The 22,771-nt window shown below is 42.1% G+C and overlaps 1 protein-coding gene across 1 annotated transcript in view; it reads left to right on the top strand.

Annotated features, from left to right (window-relative positions):
* Nucleotides 1-22,771, top strand: part of SV2C (synaptic vesicle glycoprotein 2C) — a 96,887-nt gene that overhangs the window by 69,080 nt on the left and 5,036 nt on the right. The window contains exons 5-11 of the mRNA XM_072138184.1: nt 8,240-8,373; nt 10,134-10,223; nt 10,844-10,954; nt 18,458-18,546; nt 19,929-20,093; nt 20,872-21,005; nt 21,895-22,098. Of these exons, the coding sequence (XP_071994285.1) occupies nt 8,240-8,373; nt 10,134-10,223; nt 10,844-10,954; nt 18,458-18,546; nt 19,929-20,093; nt 20,872-21,005; nt 21,895-22,098 (927 nt within the window). The remainder of the gene's footprint in view (nt 1-8,239; nt 8,374-10,133; nt 10,224-10,843; nt 10,955-18,457; nt 18,547-19,928; nt 20,094-20,871; nt 21,006-21,894; nt 22,099-22,771) is intronic.

Here is a 22,771-nt window from a genome sequence, read left to right as displayed (position 1 = left end):
TACGCTTGGCCATAACAGTGGTAAGTAATATATCAAGAAGCTCCGTGGCTGTGAGCACCATTAAGTTCACACCATAAATGTCTACTCCACTGAGTGCAATAAGAGGATGCAGTTTACGTCATGCAATGAAATGTCTCTTACATGGTTCCTCCAGGAACACTGTATATTTTGTGTCCAGAGTAGCAGAATAGCCCTCTATTAATGGCCCCATCCAGCCCGTACAGTGACAGGTCTGCTGCTGATTCATGGGAAATTTTATTATTTCTCTCTCGGTGTAAAGCGCTCTCACTGAATAGCAGCATTGAACCAAACTCAATCAAGGACTCGGCAGAGCTGTGGGTCTATAAATCTCCCCAGCCGCTGACTCAGTCAGCCATGGAGTCAGTGCAGTCGCCTCACATGACCACATTGTTCTAATGAGATTCCCAGCATCAGCTTATCATTAGCTCCTGGTGGGTATTTATGCAGTAAAATTTCCTCAGAAAAGGGATTCTTTTACTGGTGTTTGTTACTGTATGCTGCATGCACATAAAACGACTGAGGAATGATATGAACCGGTTATGGGATTCTCCAACCAGAAGGTTAACACATCACGGACCCTGTGCAAAGATTTTATGAGTAGTGCCCATCTTAATGATATTAAATGTGAAAGTAGTAAAGTATCTCGTCGCGAAAACTAGCTCACACTATATAAGATAATGTAAGATAGTCATCGCTCATGCCCTTCTGCCTTTTACCTCCTTCTACCTGAAATTAAGGCTGAAGTGATGATCATCCGAGTAAAGCTGCTATTTTGAAAAGCTAATAGTTGGGGGAATTTGGTGATGGATACACACCCTAGTTATGTCAAATGTTACTACAAGTATAAGGCTCAGTTTACCTCTTTGTTAGGCCTTCAGTTATTTGCATCTGTTTTTGTGAGCAGTGGCGTAACATGAAGCTGATGGGCCCCAGTGCAAAGTCTGTACCAGGCCCCCGACTATAATCTATGGTTTATAATACTGGTCTCCTCATAATGGAAATTGACACCTTATGGGCCCCCCAAGCCTCTTGAGCCCGGTTGCGACTGCACCCCCTGCACCCCCTTAAGTTACACCCCTGATTGTGAGCCCAAACCAATAGTGGTGGAACACAAAGTACAGGTACTACAACGACTACACAGATGGAAATACTTGTGCCTGTTGTATGTTTCACCACTCCTGGTTTCGTCTCAAAGAAACTGCAAGAAATAACCGAATAGCCAAAGCTGATTGGCTCTTGTCTGAGAGAGCGATTTATCACAAGATCTTGTCTTTTATCTACTAAAACTTCTACCAGTGGGAGATGATAGACTGAGCGGTGAGTGAGTGTTACACAAAGGGGGAGGGGCTTCATTGAGGATGGATTGAGCTTTATCAGCCTGAGCTGTCTGCTGTGAGATGGCAGGAGAATAGGTGCATCTGAGCTGTGGCTTGTGCATGAGGGGACCATCTCAGATAAATTTTAGACCGTTAAGCAGGAGAGCTTAACAGTGGGACATTTTTAAAAATTACCTTTGTTAAAATTTACTTTTTTTCTCTCTCTTTATAAAAACAATAAGCAGGAAAGAAAAAAGTTGGCAGTGATTTACATAACTTTTAATTTCTGGGACCAGCACAGTAAAAAGACTTTAGTTAAAGGCAAAGACATAGGTGGTCCTATCAGCGAACTTCATTTAAAGTTATTATTAGGACATCATACTACAGCTCCATATATTGTCCATTATGCCGCTACTCTATTTCTTGCTATTGGACGCTCTAGCACTGGCCGGGCTCTTCAATGGCTCCTAAAACTCCCCACTGTTTATTTCACTATTGCAAGGATTCCAAGGAGTCAAAGCTCAAGAGCGCAGTCATGCATCTTAAAGGGATTTTGTTTGGTTACATAACTACTAATGACTTGTCAAACTGGCACCCCCTAGCGATCACATGATTCCATCGTAGCAGACAGCTACATCCGTAGGATATCGGTTGGACTGCAACACTGCATACACACTGGGGCAGATTTACTTACCCGGTCCTGTCGTGATCCAGCGGCGCGTTCTCCGACGAGGATTCGGGTCTTCCGGCTATTCACTAATGTTGTGCGTCCGATCTCCACCAGGTGTCGCTGCTGCGTCGAGGTCCGCCGAGGTCTGCCGGAGTTCACCAACCTATCCCCGATGCATGTGAGTGATAGATTTTGCGACACAATTTGTTTTTCAAATTCTGCGGTTTTTCCGAATCCGTCGGGTTTTCCGATGGCCACGCCCCTGATTTCTGTTGTGTGAAAGCCGGCGTGTTTGCGCCAAAATCCAGGCGGAATTCGGTGCAAAACGGAAAAAGTCGGGTAACCCGAAGAAAGTTCGGCCGTGGAGCCCTTAGTAAATGAGCCCCACTATCTCACTTACTTTATGCACACAGCTAAGAGGGTGGGGAGCCAATTGCAGTACGGCTGTCTATCAATTACTAATGGCTTTAAAATTTTACAATATTATCTTATATTTTGTTCCTGTCCTCCTTATACATTCTCCATCAGTTTCTTCACCTCTTCCTAAATTTTTTTCTTTATCACCAAAGATGATCAATACATATTTACCACAAGCACAATGTAATCTAAATAATACAAAATGCAATCTAAATAATACAAAATAAGATCGACCAAAGTGCAAAAGATAGAAATTGCCTAAATGGAAAATACACCTGGAGAAACATTCTGAATGGGTTTAATAATTGCAATGGACAATGTAAAGCGGGACGTAATAATTGTAATGTTCCATTAGTATATGAGACTTCACGGTAATTTGTTTTACGACATTTGCTTCACTGTTCCTTCTTTCTAATCTATCACTTTGACTGATTAGTGATTCTTTGTGATTCATTTAGTCATTCCATGCAGGCAGCCGACTGAGAAGGTGATATTGAATCTCTGCAGCGAATTACAGTTTTCCCAGGGCTGGAACTCAAAGCTGTGTTCATTTTCTAGCTGAAGGCTGTACTGTGTTCATGGGCTATAAAATTGGGAATAATAAAGGTTACTTTACATTGTGTTTGAGCGGCTAAAAGTACAAAGTAGAAAATTTTGTATGTTTGTGTGGAGTCCATGCCAGAACCCTTAGAATTGACTCCTTCTGCATCTTACTTGGTTTTTGGTTGCTGATGTTGCAAGGTTCTGCAGATCAGTTCTCCCGCCTAGTTTTATATGCCTGAGCCTCTTATTGAATTTGTCTTTCTGGCTCCTGTGATTTTCGGAGTTTTTATGTTGTGATCTTGCTCTGACTTTTAGCCTTAACCTTGACTACTCTGCTGCATGATTTTGTAACTTTGTAGCAACTTGGTTTTTCGCTGATATGCTAGACTTTGCCTTGATGTCTGTCTTCTGTCAGTTTGACTTTCTGTACTGTGCACTTATCCAGAGTAGGGACCGCCGCTCAGTTTTCACCTGTAGTTTAGTGCAGGGTCGGCAAATAGGCAGGGACAGAGGTTTAGGGAAGCATGCACTCTGTTGTCTTGACAGTAAAAATTGTATTAATAGTAAGAATAAATCTAAAAATAGCGTTCAGGGTCATAACAGGTGACCATAAGCAAACTAAATTGACACTTTACTGTAGCTTGGCCAGTTTCGGTAGTATATTCACAAAAGCTTCTGCTTATTTGGTGTCCATTATATGCAGGGATAATGCATTCATTGATGTGAAATTATAGGAAAAGTACACAGAGGTGTTACAGTTCAGAGATAATGCACACAATGGGGGTCATTTACTAAGGGCCCGATTCGCGGTTTTCCGATGTGTTACCCGAATATTTCCGATTTGCGTCGATTTCCCCTGTATTGCCCGGGATTTTGGCGCACGCGATTGGATTGTGGCGCATCGGCGCCGGCATGCACGCGACGGAAATCGGGGCGTGGCCGAGCGAATACCCGACGGATTCGGAAAAAACGCCGCATTTAAAAAAAGAAATGTGTCGCTTGGGACGCGCTTACCTTCACTTGGTCCGGCCCGGTGAACTCCAGCGTGTTCAGATGCTTTTCAGCGCAGCAGCGCCACCTGGTTAACGGCGGAGGAACTACCTTGATGAATCCCGGCCGGACCAGAATCCAGCGCAGAGAACGTGCCACTGGATAGCGGACGGACCGGGTAAGTAAATCTGCCCCAATGATGTCACAGTACACGGATAATCCACACAGTGATGTCACATACCAGCGATAAGACACACAGTGATGTCACAGTTCAGAGTTAATATACACAGTGATGTCACAGTACAGAGTTAATATACGCAGTGATGTTACAAAACAGCAATAAGAAATAATGCATACAATTATGTCACAGATGAGGGAAACTACACATACACACAGTGGGGGTCATTTACTAAGGGCCCGATTCACGTTTTCCCGAATATTTCCGATTTTCACTGATTTTCCCTGAATTGCCCCGGGTTTTTGACGCACGTGATCGGATTGTGGCGCATCGGCCCTGGCATGCACGCAACGGAAATCGGGGGTGTGGCCGAACGAAAACCAATTCAGGAAAAATCGGCGCAAATCGGAAATATTCGGGTAACACGTCGGGAAACCACGAATCGGGCCCTTAGTAAATGACCCCCATAATGTACATAGTGATGTTACAGTACACACATAATACACACAGTGATGTGAAAGTACAGGACTAGTACACACAGTAATGTCACATACATGAATAATGTCACAGTTCAGGGATCATACATAGAGTGACGTCACAGTACATAGATAACGAACACAGTGATGTCACAATACAGGGATAATTCACACAATGATGTCACAGAATTTTGGTAATGTGACATCATAGTACAAAGATAATAGTTAAAATGATGTCATTGTTAAAGGATAATTTTTCTATAATACACATATAATAAACACAGTTATGTCACAGTACAGGGATAATGCACATAGTGATGTCACATTACAGGGATAATACACAGTTATGTCACAGTACAAGGATAATGCACATAGTGATGTCACATTACAGGGATAATACACAGTTATGTCACAGTACAAGGATAATGCACATAGTGATGTCACATTACAGGGATAATACACAGTGATGTCACAGTACAGGGATAATACACACAGTGATGTCACAGTACAGGGATAATACACACAGCGATGTCACAGTACAGGGATAATGCACACAGTGATGTCACAGTACAGGGATAATGCACGCAGTGATGTCACAGTACAAGCATAATGCACACAGTGATGTAACAGTACAGGGATAATACACACAGTGATGTCACAGCACAGGGATAATGCACACAGTGATGTCACAGTACAGGGATAATGCACACAGTGATGTCACAGTACAAGCATAATGCACACAGTGATGTAACAGTACAGGCATAATGCACACACTACAATTGATGCATCACCATACCATTTGGGCATGGGGGTAATCTCCCAAGACGCAGGAATGTGCAGGACTATTTGGGAATTGATGGAATCAGCTTTTTTCATTTTCCCATTGCTTCCAATTATCAGACATCCCAGTGTTCCTTTGGATAAAAAAGTAAAATAACACCATTGTAATAAAACAGAATAGAAGTAAAATGGAACCATATCAAGAAGCTCCAGAATACTGTTATAAACCTATTTAACACTAACACTCAGTGATCATATCCCAGCGATACTTGTATTAAATATCTGGAGCAGGTTGGTAAACCACAGGAGAAAAAGCCCTTTCCAAATATAAAGGAAAAAAGTAATTAAATGGTTGAATCCATGACTGCAGCAGATAAGATAACCACATAACACAAAGGGCTGAAACACATTCACTGCAGCTTCAATATTTGGATGGAAAAAAGGGACTCGGCCGCAGCTCATTAATCATTTTATCAAGGCCACTTTCTGCATTATGTGTGATTATGGCCAAGAAGAAATCTACATTCATTGCACTTATAGCGAGGGTGACGGAGATAAACCTGCAGAGTGGATTTAGTGATATATGGCATCTCCTCTGGATGGAGAATAGGCAGGGCACCATGGTAGCAGGGCTCAGCGGGTATCACTGACGTGTCACTGAAGGACACAGGATAATGAATAGAAGGGACTGAAAGAGAATGTAAAAACCTTAAGATTAAAAGTTATAGTGTGTGTGAGTAAAAGGATGAAAATATAGAAAATATAGAGAAAGGAAACAGATAAACATCTAGGGACAGGGGTTCCCGAATCTTAAAACACACTGGTTATTTACTAAGGGCCCGAATCGCACATTTTCGTTGGGTTACCCGAATTTTTCCAATTTGCGGCGAATTTCCCCGGGTTTTTGGCGCACGCGATTGGATTGTGACGCATCGGTGCCGGCATGCACACGACGGAAATTGGGGGGAAAACCCGACGGATTCGGAAAATCCGCCGTATTTTTTTTTAAAAAATGTGTCGCTCGACACGCACTTAGGGTACATTCACACAGCGGTATGTCCGCCGTGCGGGCATACCGCCGTGTGCTGGAGAGGAGGAGGAGGCAGCCCCTCCTCCCTCCATAGAGAATAGCGGCGCACGGCCACAAACACGCCAAAAGATAGAGCATGCTCTATCTTTTTGCGGTGTGCGGGCCGGATCTGCGGCGCCGCGCCACTATTGCCGTCTATGGGGACGTACATGCGGCCGCAAATTTGCGGCCGCATGTACGTCCCTGCAGACGGCCATGTGAATGTGCCCTTACCTGCACCAGGAATAGGATTGTGAACTTCAGTGAACTCCGACTGACTTCAGCGCAGCAGCGACACCTAGTGGACATCGGGCGCACTACCTTAGAAGAACCTGAATCCTCCTCTGAGAACGCGCCTCTGGATCGCGACTGGACCGGGTAAGTAAATCTGCCCCACTTTGTTTCTAGCACTATCATGCAGTACTTTACCCCATTTAAAAAGTCCCTATAAAAACAAAAATAAAACACTAAAGTGTTGGAAAGTAAAGCAGTGCATTAGATTACATACGGTTTATCACAGTGTCTGATGCTGGATGATAGATCTGGTGTAATATAAGTTTCTCTAGTTGTACTTTGCACCATCTATTAGTTGGTCTAGTTTATTCTAATAAATTGTGCCAAAATTGTGGCAGATTTGCATAATTTTAGGCACACAGACTTTTTTTCATTAAGCCACACACCTATTTTCCAAAGTCACATCCCTTTTTTCCTACTTGTCAGAAAAGTTTAAAAGGAAGGTTTCCTAAATCTCCTCCAATGGGGTTTATTACAAATATTGGACGTCATATTTATAGGGCATCTGTCAGTTCACTTATCCACTAAGCCTATGAAGTGTCCTGCATTATAAGTATGGTCTAAATGTAGAGAAGAGTTCATAATCATTAATATGTAAGATAGTATATTTCTGCCACATGGAACCCACTGTTATGCAACATCCATGCCAAGCGGTCAGGAGAGGGATGGGCAGTCGGTCTCACCGGTGCCTTAGCTATAGCCGGTGCCAGTTCCTGACCCAGGTTTTAGCACATTTCTTCTATCTATTGATAAATCCTATTTGTCTTTATCTTTATAGTGGTATCCATTTTTAATGTGAAATGTGCTTTAAAGTTTCCTGTCATCAGGCGAATAGGTATTAAAATACAAAATGTACCTTATACGGCCCATTCCCTGTGTGCTGGACATGTCTTTATAAAGTGAGAATGCTGCCTGCACCCGGTAAATTTGACTTATATCCATAGACCGTTTCGTGCAGGGCTGTGGGGTTCCGGGCACAGCAGTCAAGCAGGTGTCGGTCCTCATAGTCACATCTTTACACAACCGTGCCTCCTTATCTCCTTGTAGCCACAGCAGGCCTTGCCTCCTGGTTTCTTGTCCTCTCCCTCAACCGCTGTGCCTTTCTTCCTCCGTGTACACACAGGACCGTAGCAGAGATGACCAGTGCATGCGCGAGAATTGAGACATGACTGAGATTACAGGGAGATAAGGAGGCGTGGTTATGTAAAGATGCGGCCATGAGGGCCGGCCTGCTTGACTGCTGTACCCAAAACCCCACCCCCCTGACTCGAAGCAGACCATGGATATAATAAAATTTTTCTGGCTGCAGGCAGCATTATCACTTTATTTAGCACACAGCACACATGCAACCAGCCATATAAGGTACTTTTTGCAGTTTAATAGCGATTCGTCTGATGACAGGTTCCCTTTAAATTTTTTTTTTTTTACTAATTATGGTGGATGTTGGAAAATTGGTGAATTTATAAATGGTCTTTATTTTTCTAGGGTGGAGTTTTAGTATGGGATCAGCCTATCAGTTCCACAGCTGGAGAGTTTTTGTCATCGTATGTGCACTACCCTGTGTCTCTGCAGTCGTGGCCCTCACCTTCATGCCAGAAAGTCCTCGATTCCTTTTAGAGGTAAGAACTGAAGACTGACAGAGACCTACAGCCATAACAGAATACATGAGGCAGATGCTCACAACAGTGAAAATTGGCAGTGTGTAGCCTGTTTTTTGAATACACGGCACATCTAAATGTAACACCTTTGATTGATGCAAATCAGCCATTTTTCACTGCCAATGTTTCCAATGTTGGTGTGCCGGGAGCTTTACTCTACATCTACAAAGAAATATTACAAGAATCCAACAAGAGAGTATTTAGTGCATCAGATAACTTGATTGTAATCTGTATACCAGAGGTCAGCGCTGTCTGGCAGCTGCTCTTCCCATTATGTCCTTCCAATCATAGAAATGACATGTTTATTAGGCTGTCAGGCAAATATATTAATAGGAGAGTAGAGATAAATAAATGCTGACTTAGCATTTACCAAACATCTACCCCTAACTATCTTTTCATATCTCTTAAATTGAGCATCATAATGAAAAAATGGCAGAAATAATGTGCTATTATTTTGTGGAAGATGATGGAGGCACTTCTAAATTAGTGGGGTCCATTGGTGCTCCATTGATATAAATCATGTGAAGGATCTAACATCATTAAAGGAATTCATTCTGCTTCTATAAAGAAGAGTAATAAAAGAACTGTCCAATGTAGATGTAAGGAAAGCCTCCTGTCTAGATAGAAGATAGATTTTGAAGTGGTTGACCAGATTGCTTTTTAACAAAAAGTACAAGGACACAACTGTACACATTCATTGTGAATTGACATAAGGAGTGTTGAATACAAAGACTGTAAAAATAAAGGTTGAAAAGAACATGGTTACACATGCATTTAACCCTGTGGAACTCCCTGAGTGTTTTATCCCAATTATATGTGCCTTGATCTAAGGAGCCAAAATCGGAAGAAATTTATCCAAGGCCCTTCTAGCAGTGCCATATAAATTTATACCTAATGTACTAGGATGATAACTTTCCTGGCATTATACATAAGTCTACAGTACATAGCTTTCCACCATAAGTCATTGGAATGATCTCCTCATCCAACCCATGTTGGGGAGCAGAATACCAGAAAACCCATTAGAAACAAAAAAATTGTTGAACTTACTCCCACAGGTTGTAGACAATGGGGCTCATTTACTAAGGGTCCTAATCGCACATTTTCATTGGGTTTCGCAAATTTTTCTGATTTGCGGCGAATTGCCCCGGGATTTTGGCGCACGCAATCGGATTGTGGCGCATCGGCGCCGGCTTTCACAAGACAGAAATTGGAGGGCGTGGCCGTAGGAAAACCCGACGGATTCGGAAAAACCGTGGAATGTAAAAAAAAATTTATGTCGCAAGAATAGCACTCACATACACCGAGACGGAGAAAGTGAACTCTGGCGGACTTCAGCGCAGCAGCAAGACCTATTGGACATCGGGCGCACGACCTTAGTGAATCCCGGCAGAACCCGAATCGGCGTCGTAAAAACGTGCCGCTGGATCGCGACTGGACCGGGTAAGTAAATCTGCCCCAATGTGTAGAAAAAGTTATTATGGCAAGACTTACAAGAGGATCTGATTTGGAAAGGAATCTCATAAGGTTATAACAACAACCTTAGATAATCACTATTGGTCTAACCAAAATTTCCAGCATCCAACTAATAGGGGGCGCAATTGTCCTTTCTAGCCTATAGAGTAGGGCATCTGCTACCATAACATTTATGTGCATTTTAACGGATGGTGGTTAAGAAAATATCTAATTTTGCTGTTACACCGTGTTTTATTCTATTGCTATAGGTTGGGAAACACGATGAAGCCTGGATGATCCTGAAACAAATTCATGACACAAATATGAGGGCTCGTGGGCAACCGGAGAAAGTATTTACGGTGAGCTTCGAGAAGTGTTTGTTTCCTACAGATCATTTGAAATGTTTAATGGACTTTTTTTTTTTTTTACTAAATCTTGTTTGGGGGCTGGCAGATTTTTGGATTTATTTCTGAATGGACATTGGTCTGAGCCCTGGGGTGCCCACTCTATTTTCCTATATATTTTTTTGCTTCCTTCAGGACTGGGTTATGTCTAACATTCAATATGTTCTACTCACTGGTTTTTGGGAAGCACAAGAATATCCTGCTCAGTATACAAAGTGCAGAAAGTGTATGTTATGTCCTGCTACATTTTATATACACTTTCTGTATATAAAGTGTAACACAACATAATATGCACAATAGAAATATATTTTACTAAATAAAAGATGTGCAGCATGTAAATTGGAATTTTGTTGTGTCTACCAAAATCATGCAAGGAGCAAATATAATACAACACATTTTATGAATCCTGTACATATTTTATTTTCATAAATATTGTATTCTTGGGCATAATTCCCAAAGATATTGGTACAAGCATCTGGTCTCCAATTATGCCTACACTACACAGCCCAGATCTGTAATAACATATTAATTAAGTATATTTATAAATAAAACATCAATTTTATTTTTTTTTGCAGGTTCATAGAATTAAAACTCCGAAACAAATAGATGAGCTCATTGAAATTGAGACAGACACGGGAACGTGGTACAGAAGAGGCTTTGTAAGGATTCGCACTGAACTTTATGGTGTAAGTAAACAATAGTCAGAAACAACTAGACTAGATTGACTGGTGGCAACCAAGAACCTTATTGCTTTCTTGTAAAATAAGACTTATGTAAAGACAAAAAGTGTGTATGTATATATATACACTTGGCCACTTTATTAGGTACACCATGCTAGTAACGGGTTGGACCCCCTTTTGCCTTCAGAACTGCCTCAATTCCATATTGACAGTGGTTTTGGAATTGTGATCCAGTAAAGTGGCGCACTCAAGGTAGGATTAAAAATTGGAATTTAATAAGTCTAAAAGCACAACGCGTTTCGGGATTGGAATAACCCCTTTATCAAGTGACAAAGACTAAGATAGATGATGATACAAAGATATGAGTAAGGGAGGGTAATAAAAAATATATAAAAGAACACATTAGATTTTTGTGGTTTCTGAAAAAAAGGTTACGTAGGTACATTGTTCACGATATCCAGATCAAATAGGAAGTGACTGGAAGATGTCCAAAAAATGTCCGGAAATGAATATATGTGGGTATATAGGTATATACATATACAACAGAAAAGCTACTAAGCATCAAGGGTAAAAGCAAGTGTGCATAAGTACATTAGATGGAATACATCAATGAATGCATAAATGAATCGAAGTACAAAAATACATACATAAATAAATAGACAAATGATTCATACATACATAAATGAATAGATGAATAATTCATTAATAAATAAATAAATAATTAAATAATTCATTCATTAATCGGTTATATACATAAATTAGTTCTAAAAAACAGAATTAGTTGAAAAATATATTAGGTATTGGATCGTTGGGTTGGAGGGGAATAGCCTGCTTGGGGAGATGGTAGATAGGCTCACCTGTAGTGGAGGACGGACGCTGATGCTCCGGTCTCTTGAGGGATCTGGCGGGATGTGTCGGCATATATCTGTTAAAAACGGGGAGCGGAGATTATCCTGAGTGGTGCGGCCACACCACGCAGGAGCTCATCCACAAGGAGGCAGCACCAGGAACATTCATGACTAACGCCATTTCGTAGTGTTGTGCCTATTCTAGCACAACAACACAGGGTGAGCATAATATTTACCCCTATCCTATCTTCACTCCTAAAGGTGTGACACTATTAGCGCTTCTTCTCTCCCTGTCCTCTCTTGCCATACTTCTCTCCAAAAATCAATTCCATATTGACATGATGGCATCACACAGTTGCCGCAGATTTGTCAGCTGCACATCCATGATGCGAATCTCCCGTCCACCACATCCCAAAGATGCTCTATTGGATTGAGATCTGGTGACTGTGGAGGCCATTTGAGTACAGTGAACTCATTGTCATGTTCAAGAAACCAGTCTGAGATGATTCCAGCTTTATGACATGGCGCATTATCCTGCTGAAAGTAGCCATCAGATGTTGGGTACATTGTGGTCATAAAGGGATGGACATGGTCAGCAACAATACTCAGGTAGGCTGTGGCGTTGCAACGATGCTCAATTGGTACCAAGGGGCCCAAAGAGTGCCAAGAAAATATTCCCCACACCATGACACCACCACCACCAGCCTGAACCGTTGATACAAGGCAGGATGGATCCATGCTTTCATGTTGTTGACGCCAAATTCTGACCCCACCATCCGAATGTCGCAGCAGAAATCGAGACTCATCAGACCAGGCAACATTTTTCCAATCTTCTACTGTCCAATTTCGATGAGCTTGTGCAAATTGTAGCCTCAGTTTCCTGTTCTTAGCTGAAAGGAGTGGCACCCGGTGTGGTCTTCTGCTGCTGTAGCCCATCTGCCTCAAAGTTCGACGTACTGTGCGTTCAGAGATGCTCTTCTGCCTACCTTGGTTGTAACAGGTGGCGATTTGAGTCACTGTTGCCTTTCTATCAGCTCAAACCAGTCTGCCCATTCTTCTCTGACCTCTGGCATCAACAAGGCATTTCCGCCCACAGAACTGCCGCTCACTGGATGTTTTTTCTTTTTCGGACCATTCTCTGTAAACCCTAGAGATGGTTGTGCGTGAAAATCCCAGTAGATCAGCAGCTTCTGAAATACTCAGACCAGCCCTTCTGGGACCAACAACCATGTCACGTTCAAAGGCACTCAAATCACCTTTCTTCCCCATACTGATGCTCGGTTTGAACTGCAGGAGATTGTCTTGACCATGTCTACATGCCTAAATGCACTGAGTTGCCGCCATGTGATTGGCTGATTAGAAATTAAGTGTTAACAAGCAGTTGGACAGGTGTACCTTATAGAGTGGCCGGTGAGTGTATATTGTATAGCTATACATGGATATGTGTGACAACTGATTTAGATGATTTTTGGTCTGTGCACAGTACAAATTGTGTATAGGTAATAATGGTTATGTAAGGTGAGATGTAAATTCAATCCTAGAATACATTGGGGGTCATTTTCCCTGAATTGCCCCAGGTTTTTTGTGCACACGATCGGATTGTGGCGCAGCGGCGCCGACATGCACGCGACAGAAATCGGGGGGGGGGGGGGCGTGGCCGTACGAAAACCTGGCGGATTAGGAAAAACCGCCGCATTTTTTTCAAAAAAGTGTCGCACCCAGTTTGGCCTGGTGAAGTTCAGTGCATTCCGATGAACTTCAGCGCAGCAGCGACACCTGGTGGACGTCGGAGGAACTGCCGGAAGACCCGGATCCTCCGCACAGAACGCGCCGCTGGATCGCGAATGGACCAGGTAAGTAAATCTGCCCCATTGTGCTGTACAATCCATAAGGGGTGCACATACATTACATTAAGACGAGAACAAATGCAAAAACTACAGAGATCAGAAAACAAGTGGAAGGAGGACCCTACCCTGCCCCTGAGGGCTCACAATCTATATGGGAGGTTAGATGTATAAACGAGGTGAGGAAGCAGAGCAGTGCAATTATAAAAAACAGTGCTGTTTGTGGAGTTTGCAGGGGGCACTTGATTCAGGATATCCGGTGTCGGTTCTTCATGAATCTGGTCCCCCTGCACTGCTCCAACAGAATGAACCAACTCTTTTTTGGTGCACATTTAACATGGGATGTGCAACACATTTCTGTTAGACTGCGCATGATAAATGTGGCGCGAGGTCCGACTGAGCACCGGGACACCCCTTTCAGTGCAGAAATTTGTGTCGCAGTTTGCACTAGAAAGAACGTGCAAATTCCGACAGAAGACTGGTGCCCGGCCCTTCGTAAATGTGCCCCATTGTGTCTAACTGCACCGTGGCTAAGCCGGTCAGCCTCTGTTCAAAATTTGGCAGATGTCCTATATTTTGTCATTTTAAGGCAGTTTTCTATGGAGAGGGGAGGGATGAGGAGTGCTCACCCTCTCCTCTCCTGCACCTGGTCGCTTGCCACCCAAGCGACCGGGTGCAGGAGAGGAGATGGTGAGCGCTCCTCATGTGCAAGGAGCCATAGGATGTATGAAGATGGCTCACAGGCTAAAGGATCCTCACGATCAATGACATATACTTCGCTATATTTACTTTAATCACATTCCTGTCTGCTCCATTTTTTATTACTTCTGTTTTATGAAACTGTTAAAAACTGCAAATCATAATCGCTCTATTATATTCCTGTTCGAAATATTTTAGCCTATTCTGAACTAAAACCAACATGTAACCAGTGATACAGATCTACTAATATGAAAATCCTCCAGATTAACAACATCAAATATCCGTTAATCTCTGGTTATCCAGATACCAGCAATGTTATCGTTTATGATTTTATCCACAATTCTGTTCCTTCTGGTTGATTTAGCTTCCTTAGATAAAATCTGTTCACAATCTTAAAAAGCAAACCCAGCATTAGCTAATATTAGCCATCAAAAGTGCGGGTTGCATTAATTCCAGAGCATTCATCCTTTAAAATATTAAGCAGATGGCAATTTAAGTGGAAGCGCATTGTGCCAGTCTGCACATTATAGACTTCTAGCGCTAGAAAAGTTTCCTAGCCAAAACCACAAGCAAGTCAGATGTCAGGTATAGGGCTATTCTGGAACCATTGCCCCTTCCAACCCGCCAATTTGATGTACTGCGGACTGCTCGCCTCGGACTGTATACTATTTGACTCCTTGTTCTAGTCCCTGTTGCACATACATATTAATTTGATTTCTGTATTGTTTTTTTTTATTAAGTAGTGTTACTATTCATATGGAGCTTTCTATAGGTCTTAGTGTATCATCTGTGATGAGGTGTGCCTTTTCCAGTATCCACTTGTGTTTGTGTGAACATGGGCCTATGTGTATATATACAGGATCCTTTATAATATGTATCATATATTTTTTAGTTTTCACTGGGAACACTTAGGTGCATGTTTTTGTTTATACATATATATTTACTATATGTTTTTTATATGGATTAATGTTTGCATCTATTTCTATATTAACACAGGGGCATAACTGCAGTGGTAGCAGCCATAGCAGCTGCTATGGGGCCCACAGTGTCAAAGGGGCCCATCATCCGACCTGACCCTAAAGAATGGAGGATGTGCACCACTATATACATATCATTCTGCACATGGTACAGTATGATATGTATATAACATATATATGTGTGTGTATATATGCTGTAAATGTATATGATGTAAGGTGTGTATATACTGTATGTGTGTATATATGCTGTACGTCTGTATATAGCACTGTATGTGTGTATATATGATGTGCTCTATATGTGTGTAAGAGTGAAGAAATGTATGTTTCTGTATATAGGTATATCAATGTGAGTGCAATATGCATATTTTAAAGCAGGAAGGGGGCCCCATTCAGAAGTCTGCTATGGGGCCCTGCATGTCCTAGTTACGCCCCTGTATTAACATATTAGTTTTATTTATGCATTCTTTCTCACTTACCATATATACTCGAGTATAAGCCGACCCGGGTATAAGCGGAGGCCCCTAATTTTATCACAAAAAAAACTGTATAAGCCAAGGCTGGGAAATGCATTGGTCACAGCCTCCCCAGTATGTAGCCTGCCAGCCCCCTGGAGTATATAGCCTGCCCCCTGTACTATATAGCCAGCCAGCCCCCTGTACTACATAGCCTGCCAGCCCCTGCCCCAGAATGCAGCCAGTATGCCCTCCTCGTATCGTCGTACAGCCGGCTCTCCACCCCGTCATGCAGCCAAAAAAAAATATATACCAAAACTCACCTTTCCGGCAGCCCCTGTGGGTCTTCAGTGTGATGCGTCCGTCAGCGACTGGTCCGTGCGGCTCTCAGTTATGAAGTCAGCCACCACCGCTGACATCAGAGTGTGTGCTGGCTGCCAGACGGATCGCACAAAAGACCTATGGGGGCCGCCAGATAGGTGAGTTTTGATTTATTTTATTTTTTTTACTCGAGTATAAGCCAAGTTTGGGTTTTTCAGCGATTTTTTTTTGTGCTGAAAAGCTCAGCTTATACTCGAATATATACGGGTAATTCATTTTTCAGTTAGTTTTTACTAATTGAAGTTTTCATATTGAAGTTGTATTACAGCACACCCACTTTGTAATATATTAATATATGTGCATTATTGCACGCACACACAGGGGCACATTTACTAACAACAGTGCATTCTGTACTATATGCAGTTTGCCTGTGTATAGTGCATATAGATTCAGGATTTGTACAGTGTGCACCATTTTTTTGGTGCACCTTTAACAGGGGGCATGCAACACATTTCTGTGTGCCGCATGCTTCAGAAATGTGTCTCAGACACTTCTTAAATACCTGTGCAAGCAGTATGCACTAAAAGGAGACATAGTCTGAGAGAAAACTGGTGCACGCTCCTCAGTAAATGTGCCCCACAGACTCTGTCTCATATATACTTAGGTATTGCACCGGCCTCCGGCTTGTTGGCTGGCGAATTTGTGCCAAAATAAGGGTTTTTTATATTGACCCCATAAGTTTTCATATTGCATTCTGGCACACAGTGGGCTCGATGACGCTGGTGGCCGCCATTATATTGGTGGCATGCGCATGAGCCACAGCTGACACGGATCTACTAGGGCTTATGCAGGTATTTATAGATTGGCACCTCCATACAGTGGTCACCCTTGAGGAAGCCACTACTGGTGGCGATATGCATGGGATATTAGCAGCCCCCTTCCCTCCGCTTTCCTTCTGCTATCATTATTACAATAGTGCAGGTATCAGTATTGGGCTTTTCATATTGTGCATTGTATTGGTGTTTATTTGCTGTGCCATTTGGCTTCAATACCTATTTATGTAGGTCCACATTTCTCTTTTTCTGCCTGGCTTGCCATCCATTCAGGATTTTTTTTGAACAATTTTTGGGAGGGGGCTGTGTAAAGGGGAGATAAAGTTTGGGGTGTTACACATTTCCCCTTTTGATTTATTTTGGAGGTACAGGTATTTACCCCTGTTTTAAATGTTTTTATACAATTTTTTGCCTGGCGTTTATATTATGTAATTTTGGATACAATTAAGATTGATTGATTGATTTTGCTACTCTTATATTATTGGATTCATTTGCATGTGTTTAGCCATATGTGCATAATTTTGTGTCTCAGTCCTCTCTCTCTCTTAGATAGGGCTATGGACACTTCATAGGAAATGTGATGGGGCCTACATTATAATACATAGCATTTTCATCTTTAGTGAGAACTTGTGATCATTGGAGTCCATTCTTGTGATCGGTAGGGGTACCAGGAGTCAGACGTCCACCCATCAGATTGTAATCTATAGGATAGGGCATAACAATCAAACTCGGGACACCCTATTTAAGAGAACCTTCTTCTCTCCTAAAATGTCTGCTTTAGGCCCTTTGCACATGGATGGGTGCTTAACTAGGCCGTAAACTGGCCAGGTGAAGAAGAGTAGAGGGACGAGCGCTCCTCACCCCTCTCCATAGAAAGCTGAGCCCAGGTGACTGGGCGCCATAGACCTCTATGGGTGCTGTGATGCAGTTGTAGCACCACTCCCGCTCTGACCCCTCCCTTTTGCATAGAACAGTACAGAGCTGGTCCCAGTAACACAGCGAAATATAGGACATGTCCTATGTTTCGACATGTAAGGTCTCAGGTCAGTGAGACAAGGTGCTCATCGCACAGTGACCGGCGCCATCAATGAGGACCGATATGTGCGGCAGTATTACATTCTGTTGAATGAGGCCTAACAGTCATGTGCTTTTCTTTGTAGGAGAGGGGCTTAGTGTATACCCCCGATAGCAAACACATTGTAGATAATGCAATGCACCACTTGGCAATGGAAATTGTCCATTAAAATTTTTTATTATGTGGTTTAACTCCCAAACTTTCTCTAATTTCTCCTTTCCTTTGTATGTGAAGCATTGTATAATGAGTGACAGTGTAACATAACCTGATGATACTTAATCTCACTAATAGGCCAGTAGATGACGTCCCTCCTACACCGCTGCTATTCCAGATTCTGTATGAAAATTAATTGGAATGAAAGGCTGTAATTATCAAGCCCCCTCATTACCCCTATCTCTTATTATGAAGCGTGCTCTATCATTTACTTACATCATCCTTAATATTACACATTATTTTACAGATTTGGTTAACGTTCATGAAATGCTTTGATTATCCTGTCAAAGAAAACACAATCAAACTGACAATAGTCTGGCTGAGCCTGTCATTCGGGTATGTATACACTCCATCCCATATAGCTCTCTTACCTCTGTGTATACAGTGTGGTTTATTCTTTCTATTACTTCTACGCTGCAAACTGTTCCTTTCAAATATTGGATAGTTAAAGGAGAATAAATATGGTATAAAGAAACATACTTTTGGCCAGTGAGACGTGGGAACAAGTTTGCTCAGCATATTCTGAAAGAATATCCTGAAAGAAGGGCATGCTGCTTCTTTTTTTTCTATGTAGAAATCCACTTGCATAGAACAGAAGCAAGTTTGTGAGTTTTCCCACTAACTTGCTGATCGGTGGGGGACTCAGTGATAGGACCCCCCCAGGGCACTAGATTAGGGGTCTGATGTACTCCCGTCACACCCCTCTTCAGCTCCCAGTCATGAGCTGAGCATCCGTGGTCTGCCCCGGTCATCTCAATGGAGCAATTTCCACCAGCTCCCTGTGGGTAGGGCCTAACTTGCTTTTTGGGAAAACACCTTTAAAAATTTATGGGAAAGTCCTCACTAAGATATAGCTCTATAACCAACAAGGACATGCTCCACAAGATAACAGAGCCGCGGACCCCCCTGCCTGCCACATTTACTATAGTCTCTTCTGTAAAACTGGCTATAGGTGAAATCTCCTCTAGGTTTAGACCTGGTCTATTAAGGTCTGACCTGGTGGAGATTGCATCTGGATCTACTGAAATGCAGAAATACCAATCTTAATAAATTCTCCCCAATGTGTCAGAAAATGAATCCAGCTGCCTAGACTGGATACAATCGGAATGGAGCTTCAGCTGTGACAAGTATTAGTCTGGTACTATTCAACCTCTTTATAGAAGTCTGTGTTTATACCATTTTAACTATCCGTATATATGTACAGGCGGTTCCCTTCTTAAGAACACCTGACTTACATACGGCCCCTAGTTACAAACGGAAAAATTGGATTTTGGTAATTTGCTGTACTTTAGTCCCAAGCTACAATAAACATCTGTAACAGTTATCACAGGTGTCTGCAATTAAGCTTTATTGTTAATCCTGGTTCTAATGACAATCCAACATTTTTAAAATCCAATTGTCTGGGGTTACAATAATAAAGTATACAGTTCCGACTTACTCACAAACTCAACTTGGGGGGACTGCCTGTATAGTCCTGTATATACAGTACTACGTCACACAAATGTGTAGATGCATGCCCCCTAGTCTCATTGTATATTATGGAACTCTGGTATATACAGTACATTTACATTGAAAAAGTGGTGTGAACACAGACTTTCAAATCACTTACAGAAAGTACACTGCAAAGCCAGATCCAGTGCACAAAGGTGCATGTCTGTGCATCTTTACTTCTCTAAACATTGCACATTGTAAAGTAAAGTGATTCTTTTTTTCCCCAGCTACTATGGATTATCCGTCTGGTTCTCCGACGTCATTAAACATCTTCAGGCGGATGAATATGCTCTGAGAGTGAAATACTTCTATGGAGAAAATATTTCTAACTACAATTTCAACTTTACACTGGAAAATCAGATCCATAAAAGCGGAGAGTTCATCAATGACAAGTATTAATCTGTTTTCCCTTGGAGTTATCTTACTGTATTTACAACACCTAGAAAGCAGCATAAGAGGCTCAAAACAGTGATATAGCTTAAAGGACATCTACCATCAGCATCAGGGATTATAAACCAAGCACACTGACATACTGGTGTGTATCCCATCTGTAAGGATCTGTGCTTCTTTTAACTTCTTATGCCCGGGTTTTTTTTAAAAAAGCATATAAAATTATGCATAGCTCCATAGATGTTAATGGAGACTGGAGCCCCTCAGCCTGATTTGCATAATCTTTAGAGACATTTCTTCTTAAACACAAGCAGTGACGCAACTAGAAGCTGATGGGCCCCAGTGCAAAGTCTGTGCCAGGCCCCCGACTATAATGTATGGTCTATAGTACTGGTCTTCTCCTATGGAAAAGTGACACCATAAGGGCGCCCTAAACCTCTTGGGCCCTGGTGCGACCGCAATCTCTGCACCCCCTCAAGTTACGCCCCTGAAAACAAGGGCATAAGAAGATAAAAGAAGAGCAGATCCTGACAGAGGGGACACACACTAGTATGTCCGTGTGCTTGGTTTACAATCCTTTAAGGAAATCTATCTTCAGCATCAAGCACACTGACATACTAGTGTGCGTTTCCTCTGTCAGCATGTTATACAGCAGAAGGAGCCGAGCAGATTGATAGTAGTGTCCTATGAGCAAGCAGCATGTTATAGAGCAGGAGGAGCTGAGCAGATTGCATGTAGTTCCCTATCTTGTTAAAAAAAAACTCTTGCTGTAATTCACAGGTTTACTTCAATGAAGTTTAAGTCTGTAGTATTCCAAGATTCACTGTTTGAAAGATGTTATTTTGAAGATGTGACATCACTGAACACCTACTTCAGAAATTGCACCTTCGTACATTCACATTTTGTAAATACAGGTGAGGATGTGTCACCGTATATATATGGTATTTCCTATTATTTGTAAGGCACCACTGGGTCTCCAGATCTGCCCTTATAGCAGTGGTTCTCAACCTGTGGGTCAGGACCCCAGGAGGGGTCGAACGACCAAAACCGGGGGTCGCCTAAAGCCATCAGAGCCGCAATTTTACTGTGTTTTTACTGCGAGTTGCATGGTTTGGGGTCACCACAGCATGAGGAACTGTATTGCGGGGTCACAGCATTAGAAAGGTTGAGAACCACTGCCTTATAGCAACTAAGCACCTAGCTGCAGCTTCTGCAGAACTTCATATACACTACAGATGATCTTTCTTACATGTGCCCAGGATTTTTCTATTCTTTGGCTGTTGGATGGTTTCCTTTAGGTACTTTTATACCTCCACAAACAGCCAAAACTGAGATTGTTCCTGAGAAGGGAAAATTAGACCATGAGCACTAAAGAAAATCATGTATAACTGCTAAAGTTTCTTAGTCTGATCCTGTGTTAATGTAATGTAAATGGATTCTACTTTGAACAGAAATTGGAAAATACTTTATTCTGCAGCAGGTTAAATGTATTAAACTTCTAATATTAATATTAAGGGGAGGCTGGAAATGATCAAAAGACAAAAAGCTGAAAACATAAGAGCGAATGTATCTATAAGACTTTTTTCTTTCAAAAAATATTTTATAGTATATTTTGGAAACACTGTATTCCAGTGAAATTTTATTACTGCAGTAATATTTCTGCTATGCACCTTATGAGAACACTGACACCTGGTGTGCAACAAGAGCACAGCAGTGATATGATGGGGACAGGCAGTGTGCACAATGTATATTGTAATATAGTGAGTCCGATGTATGTAACTTCACATGCATTTGTTTCGACAGACCTAGAAAAATACAAGTTCACCGACAGTGAACTGATAAATTGCACATTTCACAATCCCAAGGTGGGGTGTCAGATCACATTTGACGATGACTACAGCGCCTACTGGATCTACTTTGTGAATTTCTTGGGAACACTTGCCGTTCTTCCTGGCAATATCGTCTCCGCTCTTTTGATGGACAAAATTGGGAGATTAACAATGCTGGGTATGTGTCATATAAAATACTTACTGTCATATGTATCTAAAGTCTACATTCCTGACACTTTTTTGATATGCTCAGCGTATACAACAGGAAAACTCCCAGTGGATACGGTGAGCATATCCACGGACATATATATGGGCAGGTGAAGGCATCCTTAATGTCTCTGATGGATCAGCTTTCTTTATCTATCCTGCCCCCTCTTGCTGGACAGTGTATATGCTCAGCGGAGGTCATTATACCCTGTGGGAGATGGATGTAAAGTAGTGCATCCATTCTCTGCCTCTGCTGTGCGTAAACTCAGGGAGGTCCCCAGTAAAGTCACAATTACATCAATGGGAAACTCCCTGAACGTAGGAAGCATCCAATCACTGGTTGCTGCCGGTGTTCACTCCCCCACTAGGGGTGGAAGGAAATAGATGACGTATAGCACTGTTTATCCATAGCCTGGGATATGTTCTAGCCCTCCATTGTAGGGAAACATTAGGAATCTGCTTAAAACATGCAGGGAATGTAGCCTAAGTATCTTATCAAAAAAGAATAACCTATGACAGTATTGCAGCTTTGCCTCTACCTGCCAGAAATGTTTGGAGCTGTTTTTGGTAGGTTGTCACCCATCTTTTGATAGTACCTTTAAAGGGAACCTGTCAATTGATTTCTGTTACCCTATTTCAGAGCA

Source organism: Engystomops pustulosus, chromosome 1 (genome assembly GCF_040894005.1).
Source record: "Engystomops pustulosus chromosome 1, aEngPut4.maternal, whole genome shotgun sequence".
NCBI lineage: Eukaryota > Metazoa > Chordata > Amphibia > Anura > Leptodactylidae > Engystomops > Engystomops pustulosus.
Note: the sequence above shows the minus strand (reverse complement) of the source record. Positions and strands in the feature narration are given on the sequence as shown.